This window comes from Onychostoma macrolepis, chromosome 18 (assembly GCF_012432095.1).
Source record: "Onychostoma macrolepis isolate SWU-2019 chromosome 18, ASM1243209v1, whole genome shotgun sequence".
In the NCBI taxonomy this organism is placed as follows: Eukaryota; Metazoa; Chordata; class Actinopteri; order Cypriniformes; family Cyprinidae; genus Onychostoma; species Onychostoma macrolepis.
In genome coordinates this window covers 918,678-940,000 of record NC_081172.1, presented here as the reverse complement: position 1 = coordinate 940,000, position 21,323 = coordinate 918,678, and the positions used below count along the sequence as shown (strand labels likewise).

The 21,323-nt window shown below is 36.1% G+C and overlaps 2 protein-coding genes across 2 annotated transcripts in view; one reads left to right on the top strand and one right to left on the bottom strand.

Annotated features, from left to right (window-relative positions):
* LOC131524561 (NAD(P) transhydrogenase, mitochondrial-like) overlaps nucleotides 1-12,757 on the top strand; it is a 32,627-nt gene extending 19,870 nt beyond the window's left edge. Inside the window, exons 12-20 of the mRNA XM_058751752.1 lie at nucleotides 605-800; nucleotides 1,853-2,086; nucleotides 2,837-2,997; nucleotides 6,158-6,337; nucleotides 6,422-6,581; nucleotides 8,900-8,981; nucleotides 9,869-9,987; nucleotides 11,209-11,324; nucleotides 12,487-12,757. Of these exons, the coding sequence (XP_058607735.1) occupies nucleotides 605-800; nucleotides 1,853-2,086; nucleotides 2,837-2,997; nucleotides 6,158-6,337; nucleotides 6,422-6,581; nucleotides 8,900-8,981; nucleotides 9,869-9,987; nucleotides 11,209-11,324; nucleotides 12,487-12,633 (1,395 nt within the window). The 3' untranslated portion in view covers nucleotides 12,634-12,757. The remainder of the gene's footprint in view (nucleotides 1-604; nucleotides 801-1,852; nucleotides 2,087-2,836; nucleotides 2,998-6,157; nucleotides 6,338-6,421; nucleotides 6,582-8,899; nucleotides 8,982-9,868; nucleotides 9,988-11,208; nucleotides 11,325-12,486) is intronic.
* Nucleotides 12,758-12,826: 69 nt separating this feature from the next.
* dtwd1 (DTW domain containing 1) lies at nucleotides 12,827-20,809 on the bottom strand. The gene is made up of 4 exons (XM_058751751.1): nucleotides 20,526-20,809; nucleotides 17,035-17,178; nucleotides 14,443-14,647; nucleotides 12,827-13,055 (listed from the first exon to the last, which is right to left on the bottom strand). The coding sequence occupies exons 1-4, from the start codon at nucleotides 20,703-20,705 to the stop codon at nucleotides 12,829-12,831; spliced, it is 756 nt and encodes a 251-aa protein (XP_058607734.1). The 5' UTR covers nucleotides 20,706-20,809; the 3' UTR covers nucleotides 12,827-12,828.
* Nucleotides 20,810-21,323: the final 514 nt, after the last annotated feature.

The window sequence follows — 21,323 nt, the reverse complement described above, 5'->3', positions numbered from 1 at the left end:
TGTGTGTGTGTGTGTAGATGATGTATCTGGGCTCAGGTCTGAATCAGTGTGTGTGTGTGTGTAGATGATGTATCTGGGCTCGGGTCTGAATCAGTGTGTGTGTGTGTGTGTGTGTGTGTGATGATGTATCTGGGCTCGGGTCTGAATCAGTGTGTGTGTGTGTGTGTGTGTGTGTAGATGATGTATCTGGGCTCGGGTCTGAATCAGTGTGTGTGTCTAGATGATGTATCTGGGCTCAGGTCTGAATCAGTGTGTGTGTGTGTGTAGATGATGTATCTGGGCTCAGGTCTGAATCAGTGTGTGTGTGTGTGTAGATGATGTATCTGGGCTCAGGTCTGAATCAGTGTGTGTGTGTGTGTGTAGATGATGTATCTGGGCTCAGGTCTGAATCAGTGTGTGTGTGTGTGTGTGTAGATGATGTATCTGGGCTCAGGTCTGAATCAGTGTGTGTGTGTGTGTAGATGATGTATCTGGGCTCAGGTCTGAATCTGTGTGTGTGTGTGTAGATGATGTATCTGGGCTCAGGTCTGAATCAGTGTGTGTGTGTGTGTGTAGATGATGTATCTGGGCTCAGGTCTGAATCAGTGTGTGTGTGTGTGTGTAGATGATGTATCTGGGCTCGGGTCTCTGTTGTGTGGGCGCTCTGGCTGGACTCTCGGCTCAGGGCACCAGTCGTCTGGGTAATGCTCTGGGAATGATCGGGGTGGCCGGAGGAATCGCAGCTACGCTGGGCGCTCTGAAGCCCTCGCCTGAGCTCCTGTCGCAGATGTCCCTCGCCATGGCCACAGGTGGAACTCTGGGTAAGAACTCATTCCTCCACCGCTCTGGATTATTGCTCAGACTCAGACTGAAGGCCCGTTCACCCTCGCCTTCAGATCGGCTGATTTGCAAAAAAGGCATAATATGACCTAATTTGATGATGCAGAGTTCAAAAATATCAATAAAAACTTTCCATCCTGTACAGTTTTTCACAAAATAAGGCTGAAATTGTTTCAGCTTTAATGCATTTATCAAAAAAACTAAATCGGTCAAGTCTTAATTTTAAGTCTGGGTTTTAATGACAAAAAGAAGTCTTCAAAATGTCTTGTTTTTCTTGCAATCAGCAAAGGAGTGGAAAAATATGTTTTAATACTCCATTTAATGTCAAAGAACGAGTTTACTAAGTACTTTTTTCACAAAATCTGTGATTTCTCTGGCTGTTTGGATGCTGTAAAAAGCAGAAAACATCAGGCTCATGTTTACATTTTCTTCTGTCTCTAGCCATAATTCTGATCTCAAAATCAGGATTCGGCATCAAATAATCTCATGCATGCGAAAATGGACTGAGAATTGATCAGATATTTGTAATCTGATTCACATAGGAATCACGTGTTTGTGACGTTTCTCTGCTGATTAAGGCAGACATGATATAATATGACACGTTGCGCTGTACTTTTGTGTCCTGTAACACTTGTTTTTTGGGGTCGACAGCTTATAAAAATGTAGTTCTGGGTTTTTTAACTTGTTTGCTGTACACCTTGTCACACAGCACTTTTAGACATGTTCTGTTTTTTGTTATAAGTCAGAAATGACAAGTAGGCAGCTTCCCGAAATACAAAGTCAATGGCCTGTGGGCGTGGCCTAAATGAGCTTTGTCTCTATGCATTACTTTTAAAAGTAACTTTCCCCCAACACTAGTGTTTTGAGTGTTTACTATTGTCCTTATGCATTATTGACACACTATTTTCCTATTTAATACTGTAAAGCTGCTTTGACACAATCTGTATTGTTAAAAAGCGCTATATAAATAAAGGTGACTTGTGACCTAATGTGCTTTATCACATTGATTGTGTGTTTTATGTCACATCCTCAGGTCTGACCATCGCCAAGCGCATCGAGATCTCGGATCTGCCTCAGCTGGTCGCTGCGTTCCACAGTCTGGTGGGTCTGGCGGCGGTTCTCACCTGTGTCGCCGAGTTCATGATCGAGCACCCGCACCTGGATGCCCATCCGGCCGCCGGCGTGCTGAAGATCGTGGCGTATCTGGGCACCTACATCGGCGGAGTGACCTTCAGCGGCTCTCTGGTCGCCTACGGAAAGTTACAAGGTGGATTTGTTGCAATAAAACACATAATAGCATCTGTTTTTAATCGTGATCTGCACTGTAAAAAAATTCTATAAAATTTACAGTAAAAAAACAGTAGCTGTGGTATGCCAAACTTAAATACTGTAATTCCATTAACTGCTATAATGTTAATATACAAACCTATTGAAGTACTGAAATCTGTTTTGTAATATGCTGAAAACCACCAAAAGCAGGTGGTGATGAGAAAGTCACATGATAAACCAAAGCCTATCACAAGCAGCTTTTAAATATTAACATATATAGAAAGTGCACAGTGTCAAACACTAAACACCATCATGATAACACACATGAAAGTAAAATAATGCAATAAACATACAACCCTATTGTACAAAAGTGATAAGAAAAAACTAAGAAGAAACATAGTTATTTCAACAACAACAAAAAACCCATCAAATTTGAAATGTAAAGCAGGGAATTCTGGGAATGTCAATTTACGGTTATTTACTGTAAATTCTATGTTCTTTTTCACTTCCAAAAACGGTATACTACCGTAAAATTACATGTAATGTCCAACACAGTTTTTCACCGTATATAGTAGGGGAACTTTTTACTGTAGCATTTTTACAGTGTGTTACCGTTAAAGTCATTTTTTACAGTGTGCTCTGCGTGTTTCAGCCTGAATGTCTCTCAGTTGTTCGTGACTGTGATTTTATTCATCATTTACTGCTGATCTCAGTTCATTGTGATGAGGATGAACGTGTGTGTGTTCAGGTGTGTTGGACTCGGCTGCTCTGCTGCTGCCGGGCCGTCACATGCTAAACGCGGGTCTGATGGCGGCGTCGGTGGGCGGGATAGTGCCCTTCATGATGAGTGACAGCTTTAACACGGGCATGGGATGCTTGCTGGGCGTCTCAGGCCTCTCCACTGTCATGGTGAGCTCAACCTCACACACCAAAACACCCTAAAATAGGGCCCTATGAAATCTTTTATTTTCCGTTTTTACCATTTACATTTTATTTATTTATTTATTTTTATTTACATTACATTTTATTAATCAAAAAGCAAGTCTAATTAAAGGGTTAGTTCACTCAAAAATGAAGGTGTACATGACTTTCTTCTTTCAGTTATATTATAAACGATCCTGGCTCCTCTAAGCTTTATAAATGCAGTAGGCGGGTGTTTTTTTTTTCAACAGTCCAAAAGTAGTCAAATAAAGCGCATCCATCCATAATAAAACGTGCCTCACACGGCTCCGGGAGGTGAATAAAGGCCTGCATTTTTGTAAGAAAAATATCCATATTTAAAACATTATAAACACTTTTCTCTCACTTTCGCTCGATGATTAGTGACATACGTGGAAGCATGGAGGAGAGAGAGCAAAACAAAACACCGGTCACGAATTAGAAACACAAAATGAGGATTTGTAAAGAAGAATGTCGGAGGATTTTGATATAAGCCAAGAGGAGACTGCTTCCTTTGCTCCTGTAAACAAACTCACGAGACTAGCATATCTCACAGGAGCTTCAGCGTACGATAGCAGAAGTGAGAGAAAAGTGTTTATAATATTTTAAATATGGATATTTTTTTTACAAAAACGCATTGATTCGCTACAGGAGACCTTTATTCACCCCCCGGAGCCGTGTGAGGTACTGTTTATTATGGATGGATGCGCTACTGCCATTATAAAGCTTAGAAGAGCAAGGTCAAACTCTGATTGGATTCGTCTGAAAGAAGAAAGTCATATACACCTAGAATGCCTTGAGGGTGAGTAAAACATGGGCAAATTTTCATTTTGGGGTGAACTAACCCTTTAATTGAAATTATGAAACTTATACAATTTAACATTAATTTATTAAAGGTTTAACAAAAATTACATGTTTAGGGCCCAATGAAATGTTTTATTTTTTTCTCACCTTCTGTTTTATTGTTACCAAATTCTGTTTAAGAATATCTAATTAGCCAATTTGAATGCATTAAAACAACTGAATTTATTAAAGTTATTTTTACAATAGCCCTATGAAATCTTTTTTCTAAATACAAAATTCTGTATTTTGTATTTAGATTTTTCTGGTTATCAAACGAAGGCAAAAACTTTAATTTAATGTATATTTTAATCAAATGAAAATTAAACAACTTTATTTTTTGGCAAACAAAGTTACTATTAACATGAAATAAATATTGTTTGACTATTCCTAAATAAAATAAAGTTTTAATAATTTCAGTAGTAGTTGTAGTATTATGTACATTCTACTAAACAATAGTAATATATGTCTTCAAGTTAAACCGAACTTTTATTTTGACGGGTTGCCGTGAACACCTTTACATTTCTGTGTGTGTATGATTTGACTATAGTTTTTCTCAAAAGAAACAGTAAAATGCTTATGAAGAAACTCTCAGAGCAGTTCTGGAGATGTTGTTCATGTATTTATGTCCTCATATATTGAGACGACAGATGCTGAAATCACCGCGAGCGTCACACGCTTCAGTTTGTGTGTAGTAAACAAAACCGCACGTCTGCACCATTCATTCACACAGAGACATGCAGGATTCATGTTTAAATAGTATTTTTGCTGCTTAATATTTACAAATACTAGTCCGTATCGCGATTTGATTGAAGTGTAATGACCTGCTTTTGATTAATTCATCCAAACTTTGACAAATTTCGTGACATTCCGCATTATACATTAAATTCCATTTTTATGACTGGATTCCGTGATTGCGTCCGCATTTTCCGCATCGTGGAAATCATAGGGCTCTACTAAAACACCCCAAACACAAGCTGTTGTACAGCTCAGAATGTGCATTTCTATAGCTATACTCAAACTAAAAATTTACTCACAATTCAATTAGAAAAAATATTTTAAAGCTTTGCATAACTAGTAAAATATGTATTTGTTATTATGTTGAGCTGAAGCTCACACCCCAAAACACCTTAAAACGCCCAAAACACTAGGCTACAGTGGTGTTTTTCAGCTCAGAATGTGGATTTCTCTAATTTAATCACGCTCTGCTTTAATCAGTTAATTACTGATCTTGTGTGGAGTGACGCTTGCTGTGAGTGAACCGCTCTTGTGAGTCCATTCTTTGGAAGGAATCAGCCAAACTGGATCACAACTGATCTTGATCATTAGTGAATGCATTGGAATGATTCTTAAATACTGGAAATGTCATGGAGATCAACTTCCTAAAACAACCCTGAGAAACACGCATTTTAAAATATATATATATTTTTATATTTTAAAATATATTTTGTATATTTAATGTATTTAAAATATATATTTTTAAATATAAAATATTTAACAGTTTTAAATATATACTATTGTACAAAAGTTTGGGATCAGTAAGTAAGTTTCTTCTGCTCATCAAGGCTGCATTTATTTGATTAATCTGATACTGAAACAATATAACAAGTCTTTACTATGACTTTGTATTAATTTAACACATCCTTGCTGAATAAAAGTAGGTTACACTTTATTTTGATAGTCCACATTAGACATTCTACTAACTATAAGTAACTTTGTAACTACATGTCAACTAATTCTGATTAATTTGCAGCTACTAACTCAGAGTAGACTGTTAGGGTAGGTTTAGGGTTAGTAGAATAAGTTGACATTAACTTGTAAAGATTCTCATAGTCAGTATGTTGTATGTTGTGGACCCATCAAAATAAAGTGTTAGAAGTTATTAAGCAGACAGTCTACTAATACTCTAATGACTGCTAGTTGACATGTAGTTGCAAGTATTTTTGAAAAATATATGTACTCACAATTTCTATAACATACAATATTTTAGAGCTTTGTATAACTAGTAAAATGTATATTTGTTATAAAAATGGCCATGGCGTTTAAAGATTGTGTTAATTTCCCTGACTTTTGCAGGTCTAGAATCACACTTTCTTAATGAGGCTGTGTGAATCCTGGTTCTTCAAAGACAAAAGAAAATTAAAATAAGAAAGATTCAGATATTTTGTTTAGGTTTTTTTTTCATGCTGAGAAACCCTAAACACAATGACTGCCGGAGCGGCCCATCCGAACCCATTATGGGAAGGCCTGAGTAACACAGGTGTGTGTGTGTGTGTGTGTGTGTGTGCAGGGTGTGACGCTCACCGCAGCCATCGGAGGAGCCGACATGCCCGTGGTGATCACGGTGTTGAACAGTTACTCTGGATGGGCGCTGTGTGCCGAGGGATTCCTGCTGGAAAATAACCTGATGACCATCGTGGGCGCTCTGATCGGCTCGTCCGGTGCCATCCTGTCCTACATCATGTGTGTGGTGAGTGACCGAGAGCACACTGCTATTAACCAGAGATGATCATCCAGCTCTGCTTCTGACGTGTGTTCTTCTGTTCTTCTGCAGGCCATGAACCGCTCGCTGCCAAACGTCATTCTGGGAGGATACGGAACCACGTCCACCGCCGGCGGGAAACCCATGGAGATCACCGGCACACACACCGAGATCAACGTGGAGCAGTCGATCGAGCTGATCAAAGAGGCCAACAGGATCATCATAACACCTGGTGTGACGCACTCGCACACACACACACACACACACACACACAGAAACAAATACACACGCACACACACACCTACACACTCGTAAACAAACAAACACTCTCTCTCTCTCACACACACACTCTGTATAGCTATCTTAGTGAGGACATACATTGACACAATGCAATCTCAAGCTCCTGACCCTAACCTTCAGAACTAAGTGCCTCACCCAAACCCTTACCCACACACACACACACACACACACAAACACTCTCTCACACACACACACACACATGTTCGTTTTTGTGAAAAGTGGGGACATTCCATAGGCGCAATGGTTTTTATACTGTACTTACTGTATGTGCTATTGACCTAAACCTACCCCTTACAGGAGGCTGTGCATTTCAACTTTCCCCAAAAAAACCTCATTCTGAGTGATTTATAAGCGTTTTGAAAAGTGGGGACATGGGTCAATGTCCTGAGATGCCACCTTCAGCTTGTAATACCTGCCATACCCTCGTCATTATACACATCTATGTCCTGACTTTTCACAAAAACACACACACACTGATTCAGACCCGAGCCCAGATACATCATCTACACACACACACACACACACACACACACGCACACAAACAAACACTCTCTCACGCACACACACACAAACAAACACTCTCTCACACACACACACACACACACACACAAACACTCTCTCACACACACACACACACACACACACGCACACACACAAACAAACACTCTCACACACACACACACACACACACACACACACACACACACACACACGCACGCACACACACAAACAAACACTCTCTCACACACACACACACACACACACACACAAACAAACAAACCTCATGGAGGTGTATGATCTCTATTCAGTTTAAGTGCATTACCGTTAAAATAGTTTTTGGTCTTCGTTTGAACTGAAGGATGAGCTGAAATGATCTTTTGTGGAGCATCAGATAAAGTCACTGAATTATGAAGCTGTTTCTCAGACGTTTGAACACAAGAGGTCAGTGTTCGTCAACAAGAGGAGAGTGTCTCACACACACACACACACACACACACACATACATCTGTTTCCCTGCTGTTTCCAGACACACCTGCAGAAACACCAGACGAAGCATTACACAGACACAATTAACTACAAACGAGTCCGTCGGTATAATTTGTGTAGTTTTTTCTTAATCCACATGGTTTCAAAGCAGCTGCACAGAAATTCATAATGTTAATGTAAATGTAATCTTAATGTCTCACAGTCACAGTTCAGAGCTGGACGATGGGATAGTTTACATTTAGAGACGATATAAACATTAACCAGATGAGATTTGCTATTAGTACATATGGCTTAATGTGAGTATATGTATACAGCTAAAGCTGGATATATGTGAGCCTGGAGCACAAAAGCAGTCATAAGCAGCACAGCTATATTTGTAGCAATAGCCAACAATACATTGTATGGCTCAAAATTATACATTTTTCTTTTATGCCAAAAATCATTAGGATATTAAGTAAAGATCATGTTCCATGAAGATATTTAGTAAATTTCCTACCGTAAATATATCAAATCTTAATTTTTGATTAGTAATATGCATTGCTAAGAACTTCATTTGAACAACTTTAAAGGTGATTTTCTCAATATTTAGATTTTCTTGCACCCTCAGATTCCAGATTTTCAAATATTGTCCGATCCTAACAAACCATACATCAATGGAAAGATTAACTGAAAGAAAAACTGGTTTTGTGGTCCAGGGTCATATATAGATACAATAGTTATAGCCATTCAATTTGTGCTGATATTAAGCATTATGAAATCTATTTTGGCAATTTTGGTGTCACGACAAATTAATTATTATTAACTGATGAGTATCGCATGATTAAAATAATGCATATTAGTTTAAACATTTGTTCCTCTAAGCAGTTTCATCAAGTCTTTCATTGTTTTAATAAATAATATGCCTAATTTAGTCCTAAATCAAATCCTAGTTGAGAAATCTGACCGAGAGGAACCCGAGCACATGTGTGCGTGTCTCGTCTCCACACGCGATCGTCCTGTAGGGAGACATCTGGAGTTCAGGAAACTCTGCTATCTGAATGCAATCAAACGGATTTCCCTGAAAGTCAGCACACACGCGGCCGATGACACAATTCTCCACGCTCCTCCAGTTATTAGCAGTAAACCTGAAGCAAATGTGGATTTTGAGACATGGAGTTTGGGGGATTCCTCGCTGACCTCACAGCGCCTGAGATTCTCAGAAAACACACAAGATTAATAACCCACATGAATCTGTGTGTGTGTGTGTGTGTGTTCTCTGCGCAGGCTGGGGTCTGTGTGCGGCCAAGGCTCAGTATCCCATCGCTGACATGGTGAAGATGTTGAGAGAGCAGGGCAAGACTGTGAGGTCAGACGCACACTCACACGCTCGTGTTCAGATCTGATCACACACTGCAAAAAAAGGCTCATCTTACTTAGTATTTTTGTCTTGTTTCTAGTCAAAATATGCAAAAATTCTTAAATTAAGATGCATGCACAAGATAAGCTAGGATGACCATATTTTAATTTTCCAAAAGGAGGACAGTGGGGGTTAAAGGAGGACAAGTTGATTAGTTGCATTGCTAAGAACTTAATTTGAACAACTTTAAAGGTGATTTTCTCAATATTTAGATTTTTTTGCACCCTCAGATTCCAGATTTATAAATAGTTGTATCTCGACCAAATATTGTCATATCCTAACAAAGCATACATGAATGGAAACCTTTATTTATTCAGCTTTCAGATGATGTATAAATCACAATTTCAAAAAATTGACCCTTGTGACTGGTTTTGTGGTCCGGGGTCACAAATTATGTCATTTTCCTTATCTAGTAAATGCATCTTAATTTAAGAATTTTGAGATATTTTGACTGGAAACAAGACAAAAATACTAAGTAAGATAAGCCTTTTTTTTGCAGTGTAATAAGTTCCAGAAATAACAGCATGCCTGATTCTCACACTTTGTGTCCAGAGTTTTTAATGTCTTGAGCACTTGGCAGGTCAGCAGCGTAATTCTGTTAAAAAGAAGACAAAACACATCTGTGTCTAATAAAAAAAAACACTGACAAAATTCAGCCCTTCTGTAAATAAAGAGGGAAAGTGTAAAACATTCTCCGAGTATTTACATCAGAGCGACGCAGATGGTGAATTTACAGCATGAAGGATAAACTCGCATGTGTTCTGATGTTGAAAAGCTTCACAGTGAATCATTCTGATGTAAACCTGATAAAATAAGGATTATCATGCGTCTCTCAGGTTTGGGATTCACCCGGTGGCAGGCCGCATGCCAGGACAGCTCAATGTGCTTCTGGCCGAGGCCGGCGTCCCGTACGATGTCGTTCTAGAGATGGACGAGATCAACGAAGATTTCCCAGGTCAGATTCAACAGCCAAGAGCTGATGTGTATAACTCCAGAGACACACATCGACACTTCAGTCTTGTTTTTCCCATCTGTTTTTTCTTTATTTTACCCTTTTTATTTTATTTACATAAATCAAAAATGTTAATTAAGGGGCGGTTTCCCGGACAGAGATTAAGCCTAGTCCTAGACTAAAATGGCCCTTAAACCAGATTAACCCTAAAAAGGGCAAAACCATAAAGAGACATGAGAAAATTACTTTATTGCTATTTTTCATCGTATTGGGACTCAAATAATACAATTTCATGTTTTTTTTCAAAACTTGTCTTTTATCTACTCCTGTCTTAATTTAAATAACTATTTAAATATTTAAATAACTATTACATCAACTCTGAATCTTTAGTATCTGTCTACACTACTGTTAAAACAGTAGTCTCTTTCAAATCAAGGCTGCATTTATTTGATCAAAAATACAGTAAAAATTGTGAAATATTATTATAATTTAAAATATTAGTTTTCTGTGTGATAATAAAATTAAAATTTAATTTATTCCTGTGATCAAAGCTGTATTTTCAGCATCATTACTCCAGTCTTCAGTGTCACATGATCTTCAGAAATCATTCTAATATACTGATTTGCTGCTCAAGAAACATTTCTGATTATTATCAATGTTGAAAACAGTCGTGCTGCACAATATTTTTGTGGAAACTGTGATGCATTTTATTTTTCAAGATTCACAGAAGAATAGAAAGTTGAAAAAAACAGCAAAATCTTTTGTAACGTTATAAATGCTTTATTGTCACTTTTGATCATGCATGCAAGTATTCATTTCTTTACAAAAAATGTAATGACCCCAAAGTTGAGAAATAATAGCACATTCAAAGTAATTTTTTTTTGAGGTGCAGCTCACGCACGCAGTGTGAAATGCGTCTCCTATCTGTCAGACGGATGAGCCGATGATCCACAGACGGCTGTAAAGTTGTTTGGCAGCGGTCAGGACACATGTGGACTCTGATCTTTGTAATAATTCACTTTGATTATGTAATTGTGCCTAGACATGCAACATATCCCAGTAACCCCGTGTTGCAGCGCCTGGCGTCTGTGCGGTCAGAGACGGAGGGCAGCACGTGTTTTTGTTTAGCTGGCGCAGATAAGCATGTAGAGCGAGGAGAAACCCGATCCCATCGCATGAGAGCGGCTAATAGACCTTCTGATTGTTCTCGCTGTGTCTGTGCAGAAACTGACCTGGCGCTCGTGATCGGGGCCAACGACACGGTCAACTCGGCCGCGCAGGAGGATCCCAACTCCATCATCGCCGGGATGCCTGTGCTAGAAGTCTGGAAGTCCAAACAGGTGAGAGGTTTACTATAACTATTAAAACTGTCAATTAATTACATGATGCGGCAGTTGCAAATTAACCAAACATCAGTTTTGGTTAAGAAATCACCTTCTAAAAGATCATTTGAAGTCATAATTGTGTTAAAATGAGAAAAGCATTAAATATACATTACAAAAAGTAGCTTCAAAAAGAAATATTTTGATTCAACATTGCGATCGCGATCCATTGCATCCAAAATAAAAGTTTTGTTTACATATATTTGTGTATATTTATTATGTATATATAAAGACACACATACAGCATATATTTTGAAAATATTTACATGTAATTACATGTATTTATATTCATATGAATTATATTATATATAAATATACATAATATATAAACGTAACATTTTTCTTAAATATATACATGAATGTGTGTGTATTTATATATACACTACATAATAAATATACACCGTACACACATATATTATGTAAACAAAAACTTTTATTTTGGATGTGATTATTCGCAATTAAACATTAGACAGCAGTAGTTTTTAAATGAATATTGAAACATTAAATGATGCTCTCAAAATGAAATAAAACGCTCCAGTAGTTGGCAGCAAGTCACTGTCTTAATAAGTGAGTCATTGAATCATTCATTCAACCAATTCATTCAGAAATGAAGCAAGTGACTGTCTTTATAAACCAGTCACTGAATCATTCACTCACTCAATTTGTTCAAAAACGTGGATTCATTCAGTAACGAATCAGCGCTGTGTGTCGATCAGAGACTCAACAGTTCTGACCTTGATTGGAACAATTTTCATTTGCGAAATTGATGAAAACAGACAATATTGTGTCTAAAATTAACTTCTTGTTTACTGAACTGTTGTATAAATCAGTATCACATTTGCAATCATGCGGATATTGGGGAAAAACGGTTCACCTGCTGGTGTGATATTGCTAAATTATATCATATGATGTAAATATAAGAGGGTGTTTTTTTTTTTGGTCCTCATATCTTGAATTTTAGGCTCATATAAATGCATTGTAATAGACTTTATTCATCATGCATCAATGCATTTTTTCCAGAATTAATCGCACCAAATTAACATGGTAAATCCAGTCCTAGTATGAACAGTGAATCAGTTATGACTGGAGTGTGTGTGTGTGTGTGTGTGTGTGTGTGCAGGTGATCGTGATGAAGCGTACTCTGGGTGTGGGATACGCAGCGGTGGACAATCCCATCTTCTACAAGCCCAACACAGCCATGCTGCTGGGAGACGCCAAGAAGACCTGCGACAGTTTACAGGCCAAAATCAGAGAGGCCTTTTACTAACACACAGCTCGAGACAAGTGCACAAGAAAACCGCTTTATTACACATTAAAGTGCCTTAAAAACAAGAAGCCAATCAGTGAATGCATGCAGCTTTTGACTTGTAAATAAAAGTATTTAAATCTCACTGTGACAAACTGCATCCAGTCCATTCAGCTTTCAAATAAAACGCACGTGACTGAGGTTTTGACGCTCGGGTCACACTTTCCCAGCAGCCTGTTTGGCTTTGTTGATCAGTTTATGCAGGAATGAGAAGAAGAACAGCAGGTTATCGTATTCTCCCGTGTACTCAGAGAAATAGTGGCTGTGCAGGTCCTTTAAGAAGTAGTAAACAGCCTCTACTGTGGCCAGGTACGTGTCTGGACACCCTTTCTGATGCCGCCAAAAACAGGTTCTTCTGCTCTTCAGCTCCACGTTTGGTAAAGCTGTGGAGAAATAACACCCGTGAATCTGAGATAATCCAAACAGCCAGAAACTCAATAAATCAAACCGGTGAGAAGTTGCAAAAAAAAAAAAAAAAATTTTTTTTTTTTAAAAAGACAAAGAAAATCAAAAAAGCAAGTGAAGAATTAAAACCGTCATGTTTCCTATGAATTTTGATTGATTCTAGTTTATGGATTATCCAGTACAGCATTTGTGTTTTTAGATCATTTATTTTGATTCACTACTCATTATATATAACATCCATACAAAATCTATTTGTAATTATTATTTACATGTTTTTTTCTTTTTTTTGAGTCATGTGATGTTGTTTTCACCTTTACGTTATGTTCTGGACATTTTGACCAAAAAATTTGATAAAATGTGTACTTTTTGAGATTCCCCCCAATTGTGCCGTTTCTACTCAAAAATGTAACCCTGGAGCACAAAACCAGTCATAAGGGTCAATTTTTTTAAACTGAGATTCATCAATGAATAAATAATCTTTCCATTGATGTATGGTTTGTTATGATCGGACAATATTTGTCTGAGATACAACTATTTGAAAATCTGGAATCTAAATATTGAGAAAATCACCTTTAAAGTTGTCCAAATGAAGTTCTTAGCAATGCATATTACTAATCAATAATTATGTTTTGATATATTTGCGGTCGGAAATTTACAAAATATCTTCATGGAACATGATCTTTACTTAATATCCTAATGATTTTTGGCATAAAAGAAAAATCAATAATTTTGACCCATACAATGTATTGTTGGCTATTGCTACAAATATAGCTGTGCTGCTTATGACTGCTTTTGTGCTGCAGGGTCACAAATGTCCAGCTTACAAATAACTGCTTACAAATTTCATGTTATGCTATCTTATCACCAAATATTACATTCAATGTTTTAATCAGCTTGTTTCTTTCGCACAAGTTTTGTCTTTCTTCTTGGAACTGATTGATCGTAGGCCTCATTGATCTGAGCTCATGCACCTCAGTTTTTGAGTCAAAATGATCCACAAATAATGCAAATAATTTATTCACTCAAAAAATGAAGAACATGAGCTCCGATCAATGAGACTAGAATCAATCAGCTCCACAAAGAAACACAAAACCTGTGCTAATTGAAGGAAAATAAGTTGAATCCAACATTTGGTGATGATAGAGCATAATGAGAAAATAACAAGCAATTTTTAAAAGGATGCCAATTTTTACTAGAAACTCCCAAATCGGTTTTCCAGCAGCACAAGGTAAAGAATAAATTTCACACTTAACATTGTAATTAGACACTGAAGGTTTTGTTTGTCTTTCTTCATCTTCATGAACTTTTCGCAACTTTACGCCTGAGTTAAACAAACACACAGAGAGATGAGAGAGTCTTCTGCACCTTGAAGACGTTCGTCTGTGATGATTCTGGTCGTCTGGTTCCAGGTGCTGTCGATGAACACCACTCTCTGGATCGGGCAGCTGTGCGTCTCAGGATCTGCGTCGGTCACCTTTAACCTCTTCACTCTCGGCTTCCCATCGGCGGAGAAATGCTCCCACAGTTCCTCCACCGTCATGGCGTCAGGACCGGGAAACACCAGCACGATCTGCAGGAAGATAGGTGTTAGGTTAGCTCTCGCCAGTTTTGCAGGGGTCTGTAAAAAACTAAATTCGAATTTTGTACTTAAATATTATCAATATTCAAATTATATTCAAATTTAAAGGGCATAAAGGGAAAAAATCTTTTGGCTTCTTTCTTGAGGCCACAAGAGGGTGCATCGAGCAAAATGTTACTAATGCACATTTCTTCAAAGCAATAAAATAACACGACTATTAGGGATGCATGATATTATCGGACCAATATCGGAATCGGCCGATAATGGCTTTAAATATCGGCTGATAGATGATAGAGTAAACACTAACGCCTGCTCGGTAAGAAGTTTTAATCTGTAGGGGGCACTGTTGGCCTACTTCTAATTAAATGAAAGCAAAATACACAAATAATATTTAGACTGTGTTTCTGATTAAATAAAGCAGTAATTGATGCCATAAAATCATGAGCATGTTTTGATTTAAAGGTCAAAAACTATAGCTTACATGAACAAAAAAAATCATAAACATGACACTTGAATTAAATAATTTTATATATACTGATTTATTCATTAATGTGTAATATTATTTATGATTATGGAAATGGAAATTATGAGCTCTAAAAGATTTTCAGAATTTTTGCAACTTTTTTGCTTTAGAACATTTACAAATGTTAAATCTTAACATAAAATATTAAGTTTACCACTGCATTTTGCTGGAAAAAAAAAAGAAAGAAAAAAAATGCAGCGATTGAATATAGTTTATTTATAGTTATTTTCAAATCTTCAAAGTACTGTCATTATAAAATAACTTTATTATTGTTTATTTAATTCTAACAAATAATTTCTTGTTAAAAGCTAACCAAAATTAAGAATAATTTGCTTATAATTTCTGCACAGGAGAGACTTGGTGTTGTTTCCAAACAAGAGGAAATATATCGGTATTGGCTATCAGCCAAAATGAGTTGGAAATTATCGGCATATCGGATATAGGCAAAAATCCAATATCGGTCATCCGTAACGACTATCTTAAAAAAAGTGCATAATGTTTAAAATAATGTTTAGAAACCAAATACAATTACTTAAGTTGCTTAAACAATTAGAAACAAAACAGCATCATGCATGTATGCATAGTTTAATACAAAGGACCGAAAACCAATCGGTATTTTTTTATTTTAAAAACATGAGATGCAGTGAGATACAGAAAACGCCAAAAAGTCTCAAGACGTGTTTTTTTAAAAGTTGAACTTACATTAATTTTACATGCTTTCTAAACATGCGGCTCTCTTGTGCGAGACGCGAGTGAAACGGTGATGGATAATGTGATAAATATGTGTTCTGCAATATTTTGAATGAACAACGCAGCAGCACCGCATCCAGTGGGTTCAACTGGATAGGCTACAAAAGCATCAAATGCAATGACACCTACATCTAGGGATGCACGATATTGGATTTTGCTGATATCCGATATGCCGATAATTTTCAATTCATTTTGGCCGATAGCCGATATATAATTATTTTTAATGTTGGTTAGTTTTTAACAAGAAATTATTTGTTAGAATTAAATAAACAATAATAAAGTTCTTTTATAACGACAGTACATTGAAGATTTGAAAATAACTATATATTAACATTTTTTTTTCAGAAGGATGCAGTGGTAACCTTAACATTTTATTTTATGATTTAACATTTGTAAATGGTCTAAAGCAAAAGAGTTGTAAAAATTCTAACAATCTTTTAGAGCTCATAATTTGTTTAAAAATATATAACATATTACACATTAATGAATAAATCAGTATATATAAAATTATTTAAGTGTCATGTTTGTGATTTTTTTTTTTTTTCATGTAAGCTATAGCTTCTGACCTTTAAATCAAAACATACTCATGATTTTATGGCATCAATTACTGCTTTATTTAATCAGAAACACAGTCTAAATATTATTTGTGTGTTTTGCTTTCATTTTATTAAAAGTAGGCCAACAGCGCCCCCTACAGAATTAAAACTCCTTACCGAGCAGGCGTTAGGACCCGGGGTGCTTACTCTATGATCTCAGTTTAAATGCAGCGATCCAAAACAGTGAATCTAATAGTCATTCAGGCAAAACTTTGCTTCAAGAAAGAGCCACACTGCTGACGTGATCTAATCGCTAGCACACCCTGAGCACATGTGAGTTAATGTATTCCTCTTATCGGCAAGACATATCGGCATAATTTTTCATATCGATATTTACATTTAAAGCCATTATCGGCCAATTCCGATATTGGTCCGATAATATCATGCATCCCTACCTACATCGTCATCACATCTCGTGCACCACTGATAAGGCTGGCTGACGCACACCTAAAATTCAAATGCGACGTCGAATGTGGATTTATATTTTAAATTTGACGGATATGACTCACGTTTTCTTTGCTCTGGTCCAGCTCAGGGATGCAGGGGTAGGTGTAGATGTTGACGTCCCGCGGCGCCAGCAGTTTGGCCTGCATCGCTGTGCTCTTTCCGTCCGTTTCGTTGGGGTGTTTGATGATGTCGATCTTCACCGGCAGCTGAAAAACAGCAGACATGAGCTTCAGCAAACACTGCAGAACTCTTCCAAACTAGGGTTGATCGATTCCGATTCTGCTTATCGATTCCTAGTTTCTCATCCAATGTTAAAAAGTCAAACATTTAGATATAAAACATATTTATTCTGTGTCTCTTTTTGCAAAACCTTTAATTGCTGCTGAACAGTGTTGGGTGTAACCAGTTACTAAGTAATTAGCTGCTGTAATTTAATTACTTTTCCCTTGAAAAAGTAAAGTAAGGGATTACTCTTATTTTTTCTGTAATTTAATTACAGTTACTTCTTATGTAATTCAACTTAATACTGTGTATAGAACATTTATAGTGGATTTAACATCAAAATTTAAAGTCTAACCTTAAAATGCATGCTTTTTATGTACCCTTCTCACTTTAAATACTTTGTTGAATTAATAAGAATATTGGTAACACTTTAGTGTCTAATTCTCACTATTAACTAGTTGGTTATTAGCATGAATATTAGGTTATATTGGCTGTTTATTATTACTTAAAAAGCACATATTCATGTTTTATTCTGCAAGACTTTATTCTAAATCCTTAATCCTACCCAACTTACTTGTCAACAACTACTTTACTAAGTATTAATAAGCAGTAATTAGGAGTATATTAAGGCAAAAGTCATAGTTATAAGTTAGTTGTTAATAGAGAGAATTGGACTCTAATCTAAAGTGTGACCAGAATAATTTATGTAGTTATCTATTATTTATTTGAAAGAATTAAAAGAACTGTTTCATGTCTATCCTTGTATCATTAAGGTTGATATAGGATTTAGAAAGTAATAAGTAATTAAATACTTTTTGGAGAGAGTAATTTGTACGGTAGTCTAATTACACCGTTGATGATGTAATTAGTAACTAGTAATTAATTAACGTAACTTTTTTAGAGTAACTAAAGCAGCACGATTCTGTATAAATTGAGGCTTTTTTTATATGGAGGTTGTAGATCTCTCACAATTCTGAAGAAAAATATTAGACAACTAAACAAAATCTCATGGAATTTATGCATGGAATGATTCAATGACTCACTCAAGATTGACTCGTTTCTGAATGAATCTCTTGAATGAATGACTCAAAGACAAATACACCACTCAACATTTGAAGTGGATCAAAACCCTTCTTCAAAGTTGTCCTAATACCAAAATGCGTTCTTGTCTTAGGGAAACTTTTAACTTCTTTTGATCCACTTCAAATGTTGACTACTGTACATTTAACAGCCCCATTTCCCTACTAAAATATAAAAGATGCGCACCCAGGAATTGATAGATGGAATTGAAATTGAAATTTGACAAGTATCCGATTCTGGAATTGGAATTGATTTTCGAATCCCAACCCTATTTTCCACAGCTCGTAAAAGGAGATGTTTATTCCTCTGATAGCCGCGTGTGATGAACATGAACCGAAAATTGTTTTGAGTATTTGCGAGCCATATGTTTCCCCTCAGGAATTTCCAGTGGGTTTTTAGAAAAGTGGTTTTGGATTTATGGAGTAACTCGTGTTGTAGAACATCTCTTCCAGTAATGCTCACAGCAGAACTTATTTCACTCGTAAATCCAAAACCACCATTCTTAAAACACAGTTAATTCCTCGAGGAACCGTGAAGAATTGGGTTGGTCCACAAATGAAACTCATAACAGCTCTATTTCTGCACATTTCAATTCAACTCAGACGAGAACCAGTAAGGTTTCTGCGTCTCCTTATCCACCTTATTTTTAATGTAATAACGCTATGGCCATTTCTAACTTTAACATACGAGTCTTCCAGAGTCATTCGTATCCAGTTATTTCAGCTGTTTGTTATGCTGTAAACTGGTATTTATCATTATTTTATTATATATAATATAATAATAATCATAAATACACTAGTTTTAGCACAAATGTGACCCTGGACGACAAAACCAGTCTTAAATGTCAATTTTCTGAAATTGAGATTTATACATCATCTGAAAGCTGAATAAATAATCTTTCCATTGATGTATGGTTTGTTATGATCGGACAATATTTGTCTGAGATACAACTATTTGAAAATCTGGAATCTGAGGGTGCAAAAAAATCTAAATATTGAGAAAATCGCCTTTAAAGTTGTCCAAATGAAGTTCTTAGCAATGCATATTACTAATCAAAAATTAAATTCTGATACATTTACTGTAAGAAATTTACAAAATATCTTCATGGAACATGATCTTTACTTAATATCCTAATGATTTTTGGCATAAAAGAAAAATGGATAATTCTGACCCATACAATGTATTGTTGGCTATTGCTACAAATATAGCTGTGCTGCTTATGACTGCTTTTGTGCTGCAGGGACACAAATGGTTTTACTGTTTACTGCATGTGTTACTGTTCTAGTTATTTATGAACTTTCACACATACAGTTTTTAAATTTTTTTATTGAATTTCAAAGAATAGTCTGCAGTCAATAGTAATTCAATAGGTTCTCAAGGCCTTTGACAGACAACGTAAAACCAAATAATGAATTAATTTCTCATAACGTCTTATAATATTATGTAATAAAATATAAATATCTTATAATATATATATATATATATATATATATATATATATATATATATATATAAACAAATTAAGTTAAAGAGCACCAAATATTAAATTTATTTAACAGTGACAAGTTTTGGGTTTTAAATACATTTCTCATGTCTTATAATTTTATATAATATAATATAAACAGATTAGCACCACATTTGACAGAGACCAGTTTTTTTTTTTTATCAATTTCTCATAATGTCCTATAATATATATATATATATATATATATATATATATATATATATATATATATATATATATATATATATATACATACATATACACACACATAACAAATTAAATAAAAATCACCACATATTAAATTTAACAGTGGTTTATACAGTTCTAAGAATGTCTTGTAATATTATAGAATATAAAATATATATTATAATATAAAAATTATAATTCAATTCAATTCTGGGAAATATGACTACTTTGATAATGACTTAAACTTTAGACTTTTATTGTGCTTTTTTTTTTTTTTTTGTCACTTTGAAACTTTACAGTATCAGTCCCCTTTTACTTTCACTGAATGTTAAAAAAGGGCATGTGAGCATTCTGCTAAACATCTCCTTTTGGGTTCCACAGAAGAAACACAGTCTCACAGGTTTGGCTGAGAAAATGATGACAGAATAGACTCTTTACACTGAATTGTTCCTTTAGATGCGCTCAGTTATAATCTAATGCAGACTAAACGAAGACATTACTGACGCTGGTATGAATGATGATTCTGTTCGCGTCGCAGTTTAACGCGACGTTTTCACGCACCTCGACGCTCGGAACGTCCCGCGGCGCGAGCCCGACCAGCGCGCAGCAGCTGTAGCAGTAGAACATGCGCGACGCGCCGCAGCGCGAGCACTTCATCCGGCCGGCGCGTTGCGCGGCATCCAGCGGGGCGTGCGACGCGAGCCGCAGGCTGCTCAGAACGCTGCTCTCCTCATCCGACATCACTACAACAAACCCACGTGTGCACCACGCACCGGAAACACTACCGCGCAGCAGGAAGCAGGAAGCGGAGCGGTTTCCTAGCAACAGACGCGACGCTGATGTTTGAGATGGAGAAACAAACGGAGAAGAAGAACATTTGCTCACTGGACGAGTTTATTCACTCTCAAGGACTGGTGAGTTCAAATGGTGACGATTAACTAGAATAAAACAGCTAAGTTAACTATACTGTAAGTGTTAATACTAAATGATTCTCACGAAATCAGCCCAAAACTTCTGTGGTGTCTGACAAAAGTCATACAGTCATGCATATATATATATATATATATATATATATATATATATAGTGCTGTCAAACGATTAATCGCGCATCCAAAATAAAAGTTTTTTTTTAACATAATATATGTGTGTGTGCTGTGTATATTTATTATGTATATATAAATACACACACATGGATGCATATATTTAAGAAAAATATGTTACGTTTCTATATTAAATATATTTATATATGATATAATTTAAATGAATATAAATATATAAATGCAAATATATGTAAATGTTTTCAAAATATATGCTGTATGTGTGTGTCTTAATATATGTGTGTGTACTGTGTATATTTAT